We start from the raw sequence: 20,602 nt of genomic DNA, 5'->3' as shown, positions 1-20,602 counted from the left end.
GAAGCGCTGCCAGCCCGCAGGAGCTGTCACTGCGAGGGGACACAGCCACATGTGGCCCAACTAGATAAACATGTCAGGTCTCACGAGCCGCTTCGCAGCAGCTTGTTTTGATCTGCCCAGAGTGTGTTGGCACCAACTCACAAATTACTGTCGCTCGGTGCATCCTTAATTTGCAATTGTTACAGTGGGCTGTTTGGCTTTTCTTGATATTACCAGGTGCAACTGCCTTGTGACTAATCTTTTGATCTCCTTTTGGATTGACTTTGATTATGTACATTTGATGGTAAAAACTGTGTGTATGAATACACATATATATACACACATGTACATACATATATAGGTGTATAAATACATTTATGAAATACCCTCAGGAGTTTGGAGCACAGTTTTACCTTCATTGCCCCAGGAAACCTCCTGTCCGCCCACGTGAGTGTTATCTCAATTAGGACTGAGCTCAGTGGGAATTTAGCCAGCTCTGAAGCAAGGCTTCAGTTCCGCCTTCAAGTCAGAGTCTTATGTAATATRGACAAAATCTCAGCTGCTTCTTGTGGCCCTGGAACTCCAAGACTGCTGAAGACAGAAATGACAACTTTGTGCTTGATGGTCCTTGGTTCTTGCTACTGTTTTGAACCTTGGAGTCAACAACATTGTTTGCCAAACCTGTATTTAGCACCTGTGTAGGAAAAGCGGAAGTTTGAAGAATGTTTACSAACACAAAACAGCCGACTGCAGCAAAATACTGAGCCTGCAATCTGTGACAATAATGACAGCACTTTTAGATGTAAGAAAGTATCTCTATTATTTCCTTTTGCATTGTTGCCATAAGTTACTTTTCCATAAACATCCTCTGTCCATTTTTCATCACATTTTCCTGATATGTTTTGGTGTAAAAAACAATCAGTATCCTGCTGTCTGATGAGTCTTGCTCCCTCCAGGCCCAGAGATTTTCAAAGATAAGATTTGTTGTCAGTCTGAAGTGACAAACATGTAAGGAGCAATGCCATTTATCCTAAAATCCCTGGGGTACAATTTCTGTTAATGAGAAATAGACAACAGACCAAAGTCTATTATGTTACATTGTGGAAAGKCAAGTGTAAATACAGTGAGGGTTTTCAAGATTTAGTTCAATGTAAGTGAAATAAACATCTGGTCCATTTTCCTTAAATTTGCCAATATGCTGATAATATATCTCTGATAATGCATAAAGCTTGCTGTTTTTATTTTTATATTGTAATTGATAGAGGATCATGTTTTAAGACAAGAACTTTGTCACATCAAGATCTCACTTTAATACTTGCACAAAYGCAATAGAAAACCATCCTGTTTGCTTCTAATCAGAATTTACTGCCTACAACTACCAGCCAAATTCAAATTACCAGCAATATGGGAAGCAAAGCATCCAAATCAAATGCTGTTGTGTACCTCTGACTTCCAGTGAATTTTGCTCRGACTGACGGCACCATGAAAATAAAGAATGCAATACAGTGAACCTAGCACTTTCCTCTCCAGGGTGTTATAAATCAAACCAAATCAATCTCTGTATCCTCTCCCCCACCACTATATATATCATGTTATATCTTTCAGAAATCCAATTTTCTGCTACTATAAAAGAACAGGAATTGGAAAGCCCTGTCAAATGTCTCCATGGAAGTATATTTCCCATGCAGGGGCAAATGTGCTGGATGTACACGTACCTGTTGAAAGAAGGAAGTGTCTCGCAGATACCAAAGAARAGGATTTTTAGGAGTATATTCTTGGCTTTCAGGGCTTTCAGTCTCTGACTGCCCCTGAGGTTAACTAAACATTGATACCTTGATAAAACTATTAAAACTAAATTTAAAATCTAATTCTAAAGACAATCTATTCAGGTATTTAAATACAGGGAGAAATCCAGATAAGGAACATCTTTTCATTCATCTTTTTCATTCTTTTGCTTACTGATATTGAATATTGAATTTCAAAGTATGGCAAATGCAGCAGGAGCTAAATAAAGGAACTGGTTAGGGTAACCTTCCTCTCAGGACTGCATGTGAGAACAATCTGTGCGGTTCTCTAATTTGTGAACTTCCCATACCAGGCTCATGAGTGGAACAGATGTGAGGTATTTACAGACCAACTGGTACACATGCATGGTGTGCTAAAATCAACTCCATTTCCCATTAATTAAGACACTCATACTAAAAAATGCATGAAATGCCTTCTGACTTTTGTTGGGAAATTCAATAAATTCTACTGCTTCCAGTAACTTTCAGTGAAATTATCCTAGGAGGGTCAGGAGAGACAAATATCCTGATTCACAGGAAGCAAATCTATGAACACTCACTTTTATTGTATCGGACTATGATATGTATGATATTGTCTTACACCATAATGTGACAGCATTCTCTCTTCTTTTTTGTTCTCTCTCATTCTGTTGTCAGTGTCACATATTTCCTCCATGCTGCTTGATCTTACTGTTTTTCATTTTCATTTTTTAGCTATAACTTACTTTGAATTTAGAAAACAGGAAAAAAATAAGAGAGATTCATTTCACTGGTGGGAAAACTGGGATCTGAGTGCAACAAAGAGCAGGGAAGTGGCAAGGCTGGGATTAAACTTAATCTTCTGATTTAATTCATGTTTTTAGATTATGTTGCCTCCTTTACTGCACCTGTTTTATGATCACACTGCGTTAAGTTGCAATCCCTTTTTCACAGGGGCTCTTTTCTCATGGAGAAATGAGAGCTCCTCAGGGAGACATCATTGCGTGTGTTGTTTCTCATGCCAGGATGACAGGGATCTTACAGCTTGATCTGCCTTTGTTTTTTGGAAGCCACAGCAGGGACTGTCATTGGAAGTACACTCGCATCATTGAATTTATGTTTCTGAATCATGGTTTACGTGATCACATGATTCACAAGATCTTACTGAAATATTTTGATGCCAGGAAGCAGCAATTTCAGTGTCCTTTTCTAGCATGAAAGCAACACAAAGCTAGTACACATCTCTCTCTCTCTATATATATATATATAAAGACTTTTTTATCATTGTCTCTTGCTGCAGAAAATAGTTACTTAAAATCAACATATTTTTTCCCTGTGTGCTCCACCCAACCTTTATTCCTTTGAAATAGGAAGGAAGCAATCCATGTTTTCACAGGACTCAGACTCAGTGAGTGGGTGATATGTGACGTGCTGGTCAGCTGCTGTCCCTCAATCCAGATACTGYAACATCCAACTGCTGCTACATGTGCCACTAATAGAGCACTTGGGGTTTTTCTTGTAGCAGAGACCCTACTGATACAGAAGTGCTTAAGCACATTCATTGCGTCAAGCATACGAGTGGCTCCGGTGAAACCTGGAGAGCTGCTGAAATCCATTGACCTCAATGGGACCACTCAAGTGGTCACTGTTGGCATGAGAGCAGATATCCTAGGGGCATGGCAGTGACAGGAATCATTCGATGGTATAATTCTTGATTTTCAACCATGACTCGTAGAAGTTATTCCTTTAATATACTGATCCAGCTCTGCAGTAACTAGAGTTGAGGATACATCATGCAATTTCTGTGAAAAAAAGTCATTACTCACAGAACCTTGCCACTCTGAAGTTCCAGTATTGGTCTTTTTTATTATTCCTTAYATTAGTTATACTAATTTCCTCTCACTGTTCATAATCCTAGTCTTCACACTTCTTTCGTTTTCCTGCATAATATTTCTTGTCTTCACTTGCATTAATTACTCATGATCTCCATGAGTGACTGCCTCTTATTCACCTCAGTCCWTTGTCATTGGACATGAAGGTGGATKGAGAACTGGCTGGAAGGCAGAGCTCAGAGGGTGATGATAAATGGGGCCAAGTCTTGTTGAAGAAGWCTTGTGGCCAGTGGTGTCCCCCAGGGGTCAGTACTGGGTCCAGCACTGTTCAACTTGTTCATCAGTGACCTGAACGAGGGCACTGAGTGCACCCTCAGCAAGTTCGCAGATGATACCAAGCTGGGTGGAGTGGCCAACACTCCAGAGGGCTGGGCTGCTATTCAGAGGGACCTGGACAGGCTGGAGAGTTGGGCAGAGAGGAATCTCCTGAGTTTCAACAAGGAGAAGTGCACCTGGGAAGGAATAACCCCAGGCACCAGTACAGATTAGGKGTYGACCTGCTGGAGAGCAGCTCCGCAGAGAGGGATGTGGGAGTTCTGGTTGACAACAAGTTAACCATGAGTCAGCATTGTGCCCTCGTGGCCAAGAAGGCCAATAGGATCCTGGCCTGCATGATGAGGAGTGTTGCCAGCAGGTCAAGGGAGGTGATTCTGCCCCTTTACTCCCCTCTGGTGAGGCCGCACCTAGAATATTGGGTGCAGTTCTGGTCTCCCCAGTATAAAAKGGATGTGGAGCTTCTAGAGAGGGCCTGGGGAGGTCAACAAAGACGATTAAGGGAATGGAGCAACTATTGTACAAGTAGAGACTAAGCGAGCTGGGCCTGTTTAGCCTGGAGAAGAGAAGGCTGAGAGGACATCTGATCAATATGTCTAAGTACCTGAGGGGAGAATGTGGGGAAGTTCCATCTGCATTTGAGGAAGAACTTCTTTCCTGTGAGGGTGACAGAGCACTGGAACAGGCTGCCCAGGGAGGTTGTGGAGTCTCCTTCTCTGGAGGTCTTCAAAAMCCGCCTGGATGCCACCCTGTGCCACATGCTCTAAGTGTGCCTGCTTGAGCAGGGGAGTTGGACTGGATGATCTCTAGAAGTCCCTTCCAACCTCAACCATTCTGTCATTCTGTCRTTTTCTTTTAGTCAGTTCTTTACTCATCAGACCATTTTTCTTTTAATAGTATCTATTTTCTAAAGCTGAACTAATCAATTTCCATGAGGCAATATGAAATGCTTTATTTATTTGAGAGGAGCTCTACCACATGCAGAATTGAAATGGGGTGATTTATATAATACACACATATATATAATATGTATCTGTCTTTCTAAATTTTCTCTTTTAAATTAATTTTTCYTTTTGCACTCTTTTTCATAGTAAAAATACATACTTAGAAGATACAAAAGTGTGAGTTTTAAATTCATTCTTGCTGATCTGAAGGGAACCTTTGATGTTGCTAATGTTTTGTTTTAATCAGAATTCAATTTCCAGTTTCCCTTTAAAGTGATACCTCATCTATCCTATATTTATGTATTACTTAATTTTGTACTCCTGGGAGGTTTTCTTTCACTCTGCTAGCAAAGAACATATTGGCTTGCATTCATTAGGAGATTTTAATTTCTTTCCTGTTACTAAATTTAAGAAAATATTTTTAGAATTATTTAAAAGTAATAACAGGGTAATTTTTTTGATGAGGCTATAAAATATAAAGTCGGGATATCATGATAGTAGCCTTGACCTTTTGAATTTTGATATAGATACTTTACAAGAAAAATAAACTAAAGATTAAGTGGTGAAAACAATCCTGTTCAAGAGAATGACTCTCATATTAAAGAAAGTTTCATTCTTCACTTAAAAGTGATCCCACCTAACTATTCTAAGATTTTTGTGAATATTCTAGATACAGTTAGAACATTCAGATATAAATGCAATCATGAAATATATAATATTGCTTGKGCTGCTTGTAACGTGAAATGCTATTTCCATTTTATCATGTTACTATCATTGTTACCATCATGTGTTTTTCTTTAAGGAATTTAATTGAAAGACTTATGAAAAGATGTTATTCTCGTAAAATGAGCACCTGAACTGAAAAACATTATAAAACAAAATAATCAATTTCAATGCATCAAAACATCTACAAACTCAAAGATTTTAAATAGAAAATGAACTACTGAAACATCTAGTCTTATTTTTGCATATGCTAAACAAAATAACTAAAGTATCTCATTTTAATTCTATCCATATAAAAAAGTTAACATGCATTCCTGTAAGTAAATGTGAGCATGTGAAAAGCCAGAGAGACTATTCATGTGCATAAAATCATTTATGTATCAATATTTGAGAGAATAAGTCCTGTTTGTAGGCAGTGTGATCTAATAGGAAACTAAATTTATGTTTTCTGTCTGAGTACACGGGCCCATTATTTATTATGCAGTTTTCTTAACCTATTACAGATTGGAAATGACAGTTTCTGGGAACCTCTCAGTTCTCATACAGAAACTAAATAAATTTCACTTTAAATCCCCCATATATAATTGTATATTGATTTTTAAGTTGGATCATTTAGCTACATTTTTCAGTGAGTAATGGACCTTTGCAGAATGCTAAATAATGAGGTTGTAGAGTAGCCAGAAAGCAAAACAATTGACTTTTCTATCATGATTGACTGTGGTCTTTTCCTCTGTCAACAAGATAGGGAATGAGTATATCTCATCTGACTAGTCCATCTTATACAACAAAGACTATTTCTAATGAAGAAATMCAGACAGAAAATAAGGATAGAGTCAAGGCCATCAATACATGTGCTATCTTAGTATGTAGAATGAGGTCCCCAAAATGAGGGTCTGGTTCCTTTGATATCTAAATGTAGTCAAAAAATGTCTTTCTCCAAGAACTCTCAAAAGCCTCTACCCTTCTCTTTTGATGATATGGGGAACTTGTGCAGAATTGAACATGTGTTTTTTGTGAATTATCTTAATTCAATCTGGCCAAATGTATCTGTAGAACAGATAGGTCTTAAAATCCTYCAGCAGTTTCTTCTCACCACCTTATCTTCACCAGCTCCTCTTAAGCCTCCAACTCTTCTTCCTCTAAGTGTTATCATAACTACAAATGTTAGAACTCCTGCTCTGCCTATTCAGGGACCAGATGAATTCAATGGTGCCAACATAGGTTCTTCTGGATGGTCTTTCCACAATTCTAATATTTTCCTCTGTAATTTCTGGAATTATTATGTAATCCAGACACACTATCATGGCTAAATTCATATGGAGCTCTAGTACCTAGGTGCTATCATTACATCATACTGAGAAAATGCTCTGGGACAGTAAATTTATGCTCCAGTTTTTATACCGTTTTTATACTGTCTTACCTCTTAAGTATATATTTCTGTAAACAATTAAGGTTTGTATAAAGCATATATACTAATAACTTCTAATCTATCTATTATATGTATATTAATATATATATACACAYACACACACACTAATAGCTACTAAATTCACTTAAAAGGAAATTAATTTCCAATGCATTCATTTTCACTGGGAATAGTATAGAAAGTACTGAAGTGGAAAGATTGTTTCCAGGCTCAGGGAAATATTGGCTGTGGATTTTTAACTGTGGCAAGGCTGTTAGTCTCTTAAATTTCCTTCTCAGGAAAAGCTTGTGTGTGGGGCATGCTGTGGCAGACTTCTTACATCCTACAAGGTGTGAACAACTGAATGACTAAAAGGACATTTTCCCTCCAGCTTCTGAGGTCTTCATCAGCAAACATACTCTCTTACTAAACAGTCAGGACTACTGGGTACAGGGTAATTTATATATTGGTTCCTGGAACACAAGACATTCTTCTAATCACCAATTAGTAGCATTAATTTTTTGTTTTTTTTTGGTTTTTGTTTGTTTGTTTTGTTTTGTTTTTGCCTTACAATAATTAATTATGAAAAACATCTGCAACTATCTCTTGACAAAATTAGGTAGAAARTAAGATCTGTTGCTATCATGGTGATTCTCAAAGACTTTGTATTTAGTTTTTACTTTTAATTTATTAGAATCAAATATAAACTCAATTATATCCCATTTTAGCTGGTTAATTGAAGTCAGTGAGTCAAAGCCTCATCTGCTGTTAATTAACATATCTTCACGAGTACCAGAAGAGTTACAGTAACTGATAACAATTTGTCATCTGGCTTCATCTTCCCCAAAATCTAATTTACTGGATTCTGCAGAGCAGTTGAAAGAAACAGCAGAAATAATAATAATAATAATAATAATAATAATAAGCAATACAAAGTATGTAGGGTACATGATTTCCCACTAAGTGATTCTCTACATCTGCATACCTTACTCAGTTGCTGTTGACAGGTGATGTTACTAAACATTATGCTATTAATTTCTGTCAAATGTACTTTTAATTCTACAACTTTCCCTTAAGCTACCTTCAGTTTCTTGAACAAAACTTCCTTTCATTCTTAAAACTGGCAAGAATAGCTATTTTTTAAAACTATTTCRCTAAATGCATCCCAAATGTAATTTTCCCTCTTTTGCAGTCAGTGTAATCTAAAACTGATTTGGCTCATCATGTCTTTGTGAAACATAAGCAATTAATGACAATGACATTTTTAAAAAGTAGATATACAAGTTGAAATAAAAAAAAAAAAGGAAAAAAGAAAAAAGGAAAAGAACAAGGTATTTGACTTAAAGCCTCTGTACTTACTATGTAACAACAAGTATTCATAGCCTCATTCATTTCTATTCGTATGTAAATTCCTTCATCATTTATTAATTGTTCTTTCAAGGAAATAGGTAAGCTGCTATTACAGAAAAAAAGTTAAAATATAAAATACTTATAATCTTTGTCTGACTTTTTTAATGTTAACTATGTTGCAGATTTACTGGCCTGCAGCAAAAGAAAAGGTGGAATTGTGTAAACTAGCTGGGAAAGATGCCCATGTAAGTATATTTCCCCTGTTGTTACTAAGAATGTAGCACATCTGTAGATTTGCTTCTAAATTCACAAAATTGTTTTTTTAAACTATTCTTAATTTTACATGTATTTTCCTAGTGAATGGAAAAAAAGGTAAATCAGAAAAAAAGTTCTTCATTTAAAAATCATTGCACTTACATGCTTTTCTTTAAATATTAGTTCTTYAGGAACAAAATATTGAATAGGATAAGTAGCAAATATGCTTACAATCAATTTACATAATAGATACTATTGAGAGAAGACTTTCCTCTGAAATGTTTCCTGGGAGATGCACTTGGAGAGTTTGATTTGAAATCCACAAGAGTCTGAATATGACTGTACTGTTGTAATCACAGTCCTTTCTTTCCCATCAGACTGCTCTTTTTTCTTGGGAACATTCTGAATATAACTTCTTTACAAGTCATTAACGAAGCAGAGTAACAGTACATATTACAAATTAACTTATTTTGTAGCCAGCTGCAATGACATAATGTTAAAACAAAATCTCAGACTCATTAACTTTTCCTTGGAACTACAAGTATTTTTCTTTAAAAGTTTCTGTGTATATATAAGATGTATTCATATATAAAATATTTCTTTTGCATAGCACAAATTGCATTATGTATCCAGAGTCCATCATAAATATAAGCATTTTCCAGATGTATAATAAATTTTCTTCCTTTTCTCTCCACAAATCTTGTGTTTTCCATCCAATTTGTCTGTTAGCAAGGTGGATTCCAGCTCGAAACACTCCCTCAGCTCTCTGCCTGAGGAATTTCAACTTTTTATCATAACTCATTTCTACCCTTATCTTTATAGCAGACAAGAACCAAACATCACCTCTCCTGAGCACTGGGAAAATGCTGATCCTGGTTTATATGTAGGATTTGTAGTCATCTATTCCTATCCTCAGCCAAAAAAGGAAGGAGAATATTTTTGTTCTAGAGCTGGGATTGACCTGAGACTCACAGAAATGTACATATAAATGGATCAGTAGGATGTGGTTGGTGTAAAGGGAGCTAGCTCACTCATACACAAAAAGGCACTCTAAAGTATGTTAGAGCTCCCCCCACTTCGCCACAGTAATTTTTATCATGTAATTGTTGTTAAAGCTTGTGCTTTTAAGCTTGTGCTTTAAAGCTTGTGCTTAAGGGGGCTTGTGCCCCCTTAATTGGGGGCAAAAGCAGGAGAACTTGAAGTCAGGTTCATCCTGCAGCTCTCCTGCTTCTGGGCAGTTGTTGACAGGGAATGTTTATTATGAGCAAGTGAACAGATATCCTCCAAGCTATGTTGTTACCACRCAGCTTATCATAGCTCATGACTATGAGCATTATAACTAGAATAAGTTTGCAAGCCTGATGGATGAACTGCTTGGTGGAGCCACCGCAAGGTTTCAGCCATCACAACTTTGAACTGTGTAGTAAACAACCACTGTTACAGTAGTTTTGACTGAAGTACAGGGATACTATGGCTACAACTTCACACAATGTACAATTTGACTGAAGAATAAGCATGGAAATGAATTTTGTTTTCTCWTTTTTTTAACAATAGACAGAATGTGCCAATTTTATCAGAGTTCTTCAGCCCTACAACCGAACCCATGTTTATGTCTGTGGCACAGGAGCATTTCATCCTCTCTGCGGATACATTGAACTTGGAACTCACAAAGAGGTAATTTATTTTCCTCGCTGCTCTGACCTGTCAAGGAGTAACCTTCCTCTTGTTTAGCATTCATCAGAGATTTGAGAATACTGTGTGAGTGCATAAAAAATGAACTGACAGCAGCTTACATAAATAACTGGGTAAATGGTGGATTTTACAGGTCAGACAAGAACTTGTGTGCTCACATTTGATATGTGCATATCATGCTTGCACAAAGCACTTTTCTTGGTAAGACTTAATGTGCAAACTTCTTCAGAATGACATTTTTCCATGATTAACTAAGTGAAGAGCACATTCAAGCCAGATGTCTTGCTTTCTAGTAAGTCACTTCCCCACATATTTTCTACTTACACTTGCATAGTTCAAGATTCATAATTCTATTTTTAATGTATACATATTCCTCTCTCCTCAAAGATTTCCTATTTCTTGTACTTAAAGATAGCATAGAGTTTTTTAAATGAACTCTTCAGAACTTGAGTTGAAGGGCAGCATCTTAGCACATTGCAAATAGTTTACAACCCTGTTGCCAAGSAGGTCCTGGTATCCTCCATCACTAGTGGCATATCCCTGCACTGAACTTAGAAGCTGATTGGTCTTCATTTGCTGACGACACAGAAATCTCTCTCCTAAGTGGTAAATATTTTAGACCAAACCCTCACAGCAGAAAAATTTTGCTGTTGTGTTGGGTATATCAGCCACTTAGTACAYAAGTCTCTCTCTAATTCTTGTATGTATAACACCTTGGCTATATTTGTAACATTGACTATTTTTTCAGACAGTGGCTAGAAGTGACCTTCCTGAATGATTACCCTCCATGTAGTTATTCTCTGAAACTACAGCTTCTTTCTCTTCTCCCTGAGTGAAAGTGAAATTTGAGAATTAAAGAAATATATTAGTAAACGCAATAACTTGAAATATGTGCATATCAGAATTATTCAGACACACAGAATCAAGGACCAATGCTCTTGGGGAAAAATAAAAAGAAAAAAGTATATATAAAAAAATATTAAAACTGTTTTGCCCAAACTAAGTCCCATCTTTTCATCCCACCTGATSTGTGAGCTTGATGACCAACCCAGAGCCACTGCCTATGTTACAGAAATCTAAAGCTGTCTAAAATCTTCCTGTTGTTGTTCCTTTCTGGGAAATTGTTAATGCTCTTATTGTTGTTTGTAGGCATTGCATAATTGGGTTTACAAAGAAATTGTCCTGTAGGCGTCTTTGCTTCGGTACTTAAAATATTCCAGTAAGAAACAGCTGAGCATTATACCTATACCTATACCTATAATGACTCCATTTATGAAGGATGTTTTCATCAGACATCATGAAATTATGGATTTGGCCTAATTGTTCAGTCTGGCAGCCAGTCTAGACAAGGGACATTTCTTGACCAGACCCGATCAATCACCTTGCCAGAGGAGAAGACAAATCCCCATATTATGTTCCCTAATCACCTCACTGTTGCTGCAGTCCTGCCTGTCTGGCATTCACCGGTTGCTCAGCAGCAATGGTAAATTTTGCATTCATCACTATTCAAGCCTCTTCTTGCAGTGCACTGTTTATGCAAGATCTTAGTGAATTCATCGCTTTGAATGGCATGAAATTCCCTCCTTAGGTCCTATAGTCCTCCTTAGGTCCTAGGGCTCTCCAGAGAGAAGTGACATTTCATTTAATCTCCCCTGTCCCTGCAAACACCGTGYTCTGAGTTGACGAGAAGCAGTAAATGTCCCCTGGTTTTGAGGACCGAAGCCAGGGCTCCCATGCAGTGATTCAAACCACTTTTTCCAGATGAATTCTGTTAGTCGTCTTTATTATTATTWTTTTTTTAATCTCYGACTATAAGAATGGATGTTTKGTAAGTAGGAGCCTCTTCAAGAAGCTGTGGGATGCTTGGGAGAGCCAGGGCCCAAGATAGCTGTGTGGAGGTCTTGAAAGCTGTGGAGACTGCCAAGGCAGTGGTGGCTCTGCCGACGGCCTGCTGCCCAGTGCCAGACGAGTTGGAAGGGATCAGGTGATGCCAAACCTCGGTGCACACTGGTTTTGAAGTAGTACAAATCCCCGCCAGGATCACACAATTAAAGGGGATTAAAGCCCTAGTCTTGCTATTCCTGAGGTCTCTGCCAGAACTTCTCTTGACTGCTGAGGAAGAGGCTGGGCCCAACGAGCGTCGCTAGCCACAGCTCTCCAAGGGACAGACTTTTCTTTAAAAGCTTTGTCCAGAGTGAAAGCAGGAAGCTAATTTCTGTGTGAATGCCTGCCTGTGTCCATTAGTTTGTCTAGGTGAAATCTTAAATATTTAATGTTAATCTGTAGATTTAGTAGTCTAAATCTACACAGTCTAAATCTACATAGTCTAAATCTATGTTGCACAAATGCAACAATGTGGAGATGGTCTATTTGTGTTTGATAATGCCAGAAGCAGCTCAGGTTTACATTTGTTTGGAGAATGGCTTAGTAACATATTAAAGTCAGCAAACAAAATAGATTAGTTTTTAATTTTTTACTAACTTTAATACTTTGTACTCTGTTCTCACCTACTTTAGAGCCTGAGGATTTGATTTTTCTAATATACCAAAGGTTTGGGGTGGTAATATGGGTTGCTGTTCAATGATTAAATTCTGCTTCATGCCATGATCGATGGCAGAAACGGAATTTATGTTCATAGATTGAAATTGATTTTTTTTTCTTTTAAGGAGCTTAATTATTCAATATCCCGGGCTTTTGTCTTCTGTGCCTGGGGAGTTTAGACGATACCTCAGTTAAATAAAAAGCTTTAATCATTTGTAATTGGATGAATACTGATGGTAAACTGGATTAGTGTGCTGTGAAGATTGATCCTATATGGCCTTCTTTAGGTATACTTAGCAATTATTTGTGGAGATGGATATGTAGAAATAAGTACTTAAAGTCACTGCATCCTTTTTCAAGTATTTGGTTAAAGCAAACAGAGGTTTATCTTTCAAGATATGTGCCTCTACAATTGATTTTAAGCCTAAAATTATTTGATTTCTGAGTACCACTAGGATTTTAAAGATCTGTAGAGGTGTGGTATGTTAGCAACCTCAGCAGAGACCTCACTCTGTTTTTCTGCGTAAGCAGTTTGCTTCCAGTAGGATTCATGATTCCAGTAGGGGTTCAGGTTTAAGTAAGCAACTGAGAAACTAATGAAGAAAGAAATAAAAGTGACCAATTTGGCAATTCATATCTGTAATGATACTTCAAATTATGCTTAACAAAAAAATCAAATGGAAAAATAAGATCATCCTATTTAAAACACAAGGAATCATTCTTAAACAATTCATTTTATTTTTCTTTCCCTATGTCCTTCTTCTGTGACCCAAGAATTAGTCACAATGTATTTGGGAACAACAAACAAGAATCTGTCCTGATATATCTAATATCACTAGCCTTGTTAAAAATAACAAGGAAGATCATATGCTACTCTCATTTAAAAGGAGCTGAAAACTGTGTCTGTGGTGAACATTATTCAGCAGTCCCTAGAGAAATTTTGGAGTCAGCCAGAATCCCCTCTGGGTCTCCTGTTGCAGCAGAGTCTATCAGCACTTTCCCAAATAGAAGCCAGTGTCTTTTAAGTGCAATCCGTCTTTTAATTTGAATAGAAGCGAAGAATGCATTCTTTTTTAAAAACATATTTTTATGTTTCTAAGGTTTACTTTTTGCTATAGAACGAGCAGGATACATTAAAGCAATGAGTGAAAACATCCAGATATAAAACAGAGACACAAACTGTAAACATCAATGCTGACATGACAGCTGCATGATCTAACACACCTTCACCTCATATGTTAGCAGGACAGTTTGTCCAATCGAGTTTTTCTATGCAGCTACAGCAGGGTAATGGATATGTGTTTATTCTCAGGAAACAATATTCAGGCTGGATGCTCAGAACTTGGAGTCCGGCAGGATGAAATGTCCCTTTGATCCTCAGCAGCCTTTTGCTTCAGTGATGGCAGGTAAGACCCATCTATCTGAGCCAGGCACTCCTCTGTCATGCATTGGCTTCACAGTGAGACATCAGAGACAGTAGCTCAGCAGATGTCATCAGCAGAGCTCCTCTGGYATGAGCAGTGTTTCAGATGCTGAGTTTTGCTCTTTGAGCCAGGGGAGCCTTCAGTCTGCAAACACCAGAGCTGGAAATGCAGCAATGCAAACAGAGACGTTTGAGCAAATGTGAGAATACTGCCAGTTCAGACTGGAGGGGGTTTCACCCTTACCCAGTTATTTCTCCTTTAAGACGTCTATACAGAAACACACACACACATACACACACACACAACCATGGACAGACAGTGTTTCAAATGTTTCTGGCCCTTTTTTTTTTTTTCTGCAATTATCAATATGCTCAGCCCTTTGAAGTCTGCTGACATCTGCTATTTCCATAAATACATTTTTGAGGTTTCTATTTACTTGAGCCACTTCTGAGGCTCCAAGTCTCAGAACAAGATAGAGCAATCGGCCTCCTGCGTGTCTTGCAGTGCTGTGTGGTCTGACACTCGGTGCCATGGAATGTCAGCCTGACCTCCAGATTTCAAACCACTATAAGAGCCACTTTTGTCATGGTTTGGTTCATAGCTCAGGACAATTTTCATTTAACTTGTCCATCAAGCATATGAACACAAGATAAGAGTGAAGCACCATGACGTTTCCCCTTACAGCCATAGAGTGGTAATGACAATGCTTTGAAGTATCAGTCACTCCGTGTTATAAAAAGAATATGACTAATGTTCAGTCTTTATTCTTAGATAATAAGATAGATGATTTGTGATTTTGACCCAGCAGATGGGGCAGGACTTCCTTTATTAAAAACAATAGATTAAAGCTAGTGCTTATTCTTCTCTGGGACCCCTAGAACTATTTAATGACCGTGAAGTCTATTTATAAAATGGAATTCTAGAAACTTTAACTATTTTTCTTTTAATGCAATGAAACTCCTTGATTTATTATCCCATCGGATAATTTCAGTAGCACTCTAGTGCTTTGACTGCTCTATATTAAATCTTGTGAAATGAAGAAACTGCCATGTTTTAGCTAAGTAAAACATGAACTTTGGTATATAGGAATTTTCAGGCTAGATAAAATTAATGATCAGGCTATTCCAATATCCCTTCTCTGACTGTGGCTGGTGTCAAGCGCTTAAAATAATGTGCAAAGAATATTCTAAGGAATTACAGGCCTGATCAGAGAATGTGTTCTTGACATCTTGATGTTTTTAAGATCATTTTATTCACAAAAGTGAATAAAAAGTGAATACAAAGAGCAATATTGCTCATGGATCAGATACTGCACCGGGACACAGAGGAGCTCAGTGCCTACCCTCTGCCACAGAGAGGCTCTCAGAATTTCTTCACTCTGCCTCATTTTATTCATCTGTAAAATGCTAATAAAAATTTCCTGTGTCCTTCAGAATGCATTTTGAAATAATTTATAAATATATGAGCTAAATAATATTTCATTTGGTTTTACTCATACATATGTGTAGGCTAATACACCTGAGTAATTTTCATTCTTTGTAGAAATGCCTCATCTTTCATTCTGCAAAGTATTTTGCCCCAAGTAAATTCCACAGGTAAATTATACCCTATGTGAAAAGCTAGTCTTTATAACTGTAAAATTAAATCACCTGCTGATCATCCATCTTTATTACAAAGTATTGCTCACCAAAACTGTTAGGGAAATAAGTGCAACTTGGAATGCGCAATGCCAAAAGCAGAGGGAAGTGCTGAAAATTCCTTGTCAGCAAAGACTAAGCAAAGATGGGCAATTTCTTTTAGCTTTTCAGATTTATCAATCATTGAGTGCCTGTCAGTTAGCAAATACCAATTATCCTGCCCATTCCTCATTATGACAAATACCTTTCAGAATGTACCATTGTTTCTCTACAAAGGCGACATGCTGTCTGAAAGATGTGCTTTTCAATACTGTCATGGAAATAATACATAAGTAACAATAATAATGAAGTGGAAAGAAAACTGGTAGATCTTTTTCTGGACGGATGCAATGCTTTAGTTTTTTTTTTTTTCTTTTTTTTTCTTTCTTTCTTTTTAGTAAATACAACTGAAAACATAACATCTTTACTGAATAGTATTTATTCTGCATTAACTGTCAACAAAAGACCACTCTAACTGATCTTGCAAAACGTTTCTGTATAGGGTAGCAACACAACAYGGGGGAAGGGGATTTGGATATATCATGTTATTTTGTATGTGATTATTCTATATAAACATGACAATTGCCTTATTTCTTTTTACACATTCCAGAGWTTTAACATTGCAAGTCATTAAGTAAAACCAGAACTCCTCCATCCAAAAAAAAAAAGTAAAAAAAATTCACAGTGATTTTTTTTTTCTTCTCTTTACAAAAGTAATGAGATCCAAAGGAAAAGAGGAAGCACTGTGTAATGCTTAGAGTGGTGAAGTCTTGCCTTGCCCACAGAGCTAAYGGAAGAATAAACAGCAGCTGCAATTCTAGCAAGCATGCTGTACTATATTACAAATACACTTTGCTTGCAAGACCCATTCTGGCTGCCCTGTTCAAGTAAGATGTCTCATTTATTTTAATGGCTTCACTCATGATCATGATTTGGGTCTGTAGCCATATTCCTACTATTAACACATTACATAGTTGAGAAGAATTCCCGTAGTGCCTAAATTCCTCTTCATGACTGAAATGTTGGGCAGAGATCCCTACACTGGTCATGGGACATGCTACTTATTTCCCACAGTGAAGTGTCCATCATGCTCAATCAACTCAGGTCAAGGAGCAAAAAAATTAGCAATACTGCTCTAAAGCTAGGCCTTTTTGTCCTGGATATCCCAGGACTCACTAAACCCTAGGGGGTTAATCTACCTACTTGAGTGGCTAACGCATTCAAAAATTAGACTGGGATTCCTTCATTACTTAAGCATATATTTACAAATATACAATATACAAACAATAGAAACACAAGTCATTAAAATGTATGGCAATAATACTTTAAAACATTAAATTAGTTCATAGGCAAATTAGATATGGGTATTGTTCAYATAATAAAAATAGAAAGTTTAATTTTGTTTACCATATAGCTGTAGAAAAACTATTTATTTTTCATTTACAGATGAGTATCTTTATGCTGGAACAGCTTCTGATTTCCTTGGCAAAGATACTGCTCTAACACGTTCTCTGGGCCCTTCTCACGATCACCATTACATCAGAACTGACATTTCTGAACATTACTGGCTTACGGGTAAGATCTCAAACATATGCTGTTGTCATTTGCATCGTCCTAGTCTCTCTGAAGTTAATAGCCYCTTTCTTATATAAATATATGTCCAGTAACTATAAATATAGATACTGTATTGCGGTATCTTTGGATTATATAGCCTCCTTTTTAAAAAGTTCAGTGGAATAAAAGGCTCTAGAGAAATGTTGCAGAGGTGAAAATGCTAATGAAAGAAGCAATAGAAGACCTAATACTTCTTTCTGTCTTTGATCCATACATTTGTATATAGTCCGATAAATGAATAATATGAATAATATCATGATTTAAGTGCTTCTATTTTCAGTGTTGCTGGAATATTTTTAAAACTTTTTTTTTCCAATCACTTCTTAAAAAAAAGTTTCCTACAGCTTGTCAAAATGACAGACTAGGACATTTTTAGGTAGGAGGTCTCCTCTTTTTTTTTTTTTTTCTCTTTTATTCTTTTTAGAAGGTGAAGAAACACCCTTTGTTGCTATGAGGATCATTTTAAAACCACTGAGGGCACCCTGAAATAGCTTCCCAAGCAAAACACGCCTTTTTTCTTCCCTGTTAAAAACATTCGGAGCTAGTAAACCCTCTAAAAAACTGGCTGCATTTACACCCAGGCAGTCACAAACCACACACGGAGTAACATGGAAAGCTTCACTCACAAGCTAACCCGTTCACTTAAAGCATCCCCCTTTTAGCCATCAACTGTCTTTAAAGATGTGGCAACACTGGCCCTGATTCAGGATGCCTGTGTGACTATTATGGGCATATTGTAAAGTCAGAGCCTGCTGACCACAGGGTTGTCTTCCCAGCAGTCAACTTTTSAAAGGGATAATTTCATCTCTTAACACTTGGAGACCTCAATAAGAGGATTTTTTTTTGTACTCTTTCTCTCTTCCCTAAGCTGCTTCCCTACATTTCTGACTAGATGTCATGCTGTATACTCAGGATTTCTCGTAGGGGTGGAAAGGAAGGATAAAAAAAGCCCACAACACATAACTCACCTTTCCCAATAAGATCAGTCCTTCTGAGCCAGTAGAAGATCTCACATTGGACTCTGATAACCCACCCCACTTTGATCTCTGATGTTCCTCAGATGAATGGCTCAAAACCTGGCCCTTCTCTCTTGTCTTCTGTCTTCCACTAGAGCACATTGCAAAAAGCTCATTGTGCAATATAGACCAGAAATGGGCTGAAAGTAATATTAATCAGAATAGGTCCTTCCAAAGGCAACTCTCATACGACTGAACAACTCTTTTTATCACTGGCTACTGAATTGGTACTCAGGATGGAAAGATGTTTTGAAGTAGTTGCTTTTCTAAGGGATACTGTAATATCCGGAAAGGAAAGATTTATTGCATTTTGGAACCAAGGAGCATCTGGTGTTAGCATTAGTATAGATCCACCTCATTCAGAGGTATGAAAGAAGGCTTAGTTCCCAGCCCTGAAGAACTTGCAGCTCAAATACCCACTGTTCCAAGCATTTCTTTATGCTTAAAGTGTTCCTCATGAGCAGCTGGAGATGAGGGAATATTACAAGAACACAGGATAAACTAAAAGCTTGAGGAGTGTTTATGTGTTTTAGTTTTGAGGGGTGTTGTGGGGGGGTGTCTTTTTTCTTTTCTATCATTTCATTTTCTTAATTCTGTTTTCACTTGAAATGTCTGTATTACTGAAAGTTTCCCAAAGAGAATAACATATTAATATGTCTGGCTTTGAAAAGCAGCTTTAATGTATTAGGCTGTGGTGTGAAAACTATCCTATATTACGTAAACACATGAAGACCCCATATATGCTTCAGGCTTGCCCTATTTCCATCTATATAAAATCCTACAGCCACGCTCTGTCTGAAAGCTCACATATATAATCCATGGAGTGTTATACTAAAAGGCATAGGTATAAACTAGGTGCTTCTAATATTTTGAAAAGGTCCTTTTAGGTCTGAAAAAAAAATGAGTGCAATTCTAAATGATGGGAACACATCTGCAATAAGGAATATGTTAGCCATTGCATTATTAATTTATTATGTAACATTATCAATTGCATACACTTCATGCTTTCAGCAGATTTTGGTGTAAAAAAAATATTTACTTGATTTCAGGTTTAAAACCTCTTTGTCATGCAACCCTCCAGTTCCCTAAATCTACCATCCATTTACCAAGTATGTGTTAGATCTCCAGGAATGGTTGTCCATGCTTAAGTAATTTTACAATTAGAAATAAATTATTTCCAGGCGTGACTCATGTTTTACTTAGGATAAGCATAAAATGTATTTTTTTTTTCTCTTWGGGCTGAGAAGATTTTCCTTTCATGCATCTTAACATTTTTTAAATTTTGTCTTATCCCCTTTCTGGAAACAGGATTGTTCTTTCCTAGGGGAAGGGAGGAAAAGGCAAAGCACAAGGGAAAAATGCGTAGGATACCTTCCAGTTCATTGCAGGGCATCTCTATCTTGACTAATTAAGACATGTCTTAATCTCAATGACTGAATAGCAGCCCTACAAAAGAGAAGGGAGGAAGGCAGCTAATCTTTCCCATGACTCACCCAGGCTCATGCTCCTGCCCGCAGCGACACTGCAGACAGAGGCGATGCCGTCCCTGCTSCAAGTGAGCCCTTCTCCAGCCTAGCTGAAGAACAAGGCACTAACAGGGTTCCSCACCAGAGCTGCCAGGGCAGGGGACAAAGACATTCAGGGACGTCTACCTCGCTCCGGAAGGCGACCCGCCGACTGAGCCYGGCTTGCCCTGGCCGAGCGCAGGGATGCATCCCATGGAGGGATACCACGCTGTGCACGCAAGCGTGCCCTGAACAGCTGCACATTCCTCCTGCTTTTATAGGAAGCTAAAGTCATCATTAGAGTGAATGTTTCCATGAATAGAATGAACCTTCTTTTTTTTTTTTTTTTTTTTTGTTCCAGTTTAGTCGCCTTTGCCAGGGACGGATACTTGCAGGCAATGATCGCTCTTGCTTTATATCCTGCCTGCTTTGGAGGGGTTTCAGTTCACTTAGCTTTAAAAGGCAAAACTTAGCATCCTGTCTGAGCTCAGTCATTTTAGTTGTCCCTTTATATAATTTGCACTGCCAGAGCGTGACGCACCCCACCTCT

General features: G+C 37.6%; 1 protein-coding gene across 1 annotated transcript in view; it reads left to right on the top strand.

The window, feature by feature from the left end:
• Window positions 1-20,602, top strand: part of SEMA3D (semaphorin 3D) — a 93,091-nt gene that overhangs the window by 19,959 nt on the left and 52,530 nt on the right. The window contains exons 3-6 of the mRNA XM_026052213.1: window positions 8,512-8,574; window positions 10,139-10,258; window positions 14,130-14,223; window positions 17,364-17,492. Of these exons, the coding sequence (XP_025907998.1) occupies window positions 8,512-8,574; window positions 10,139-10,258; window positions 14,130-14,223; window positions 17,364-17,492 (406 nt within the window). The remainder of the gene's footprint in view (window positions 1-8,511; window positions 8,575-10,138; window positions 10,259-14,129; window positions 14,224-17,363; window positions 17,493-20,602) is intronic.

This window comes from Nothoprocta perdicaria, unplaced genomic scaffold (genome assembly GCF_003342845.1).
Source record: "Nothoprocta perdicaria isolate Ctin4 unplaced genomic scaffold, notPer1 scaffold_85, whole genome shotgun sequence".
NCBI classification, from domain to species: domain Eukaryota; kingdom Metazoa; phylum Chordata; class Aves; order Tinamiformes; family Tinamidae; genus Nothoprocta; species Nothoprocta perdicaria.
Note: the sequence above shows the minus strand (reverse complement) of the source record. Positions and strands in the feature narration are given on the sequence as shown.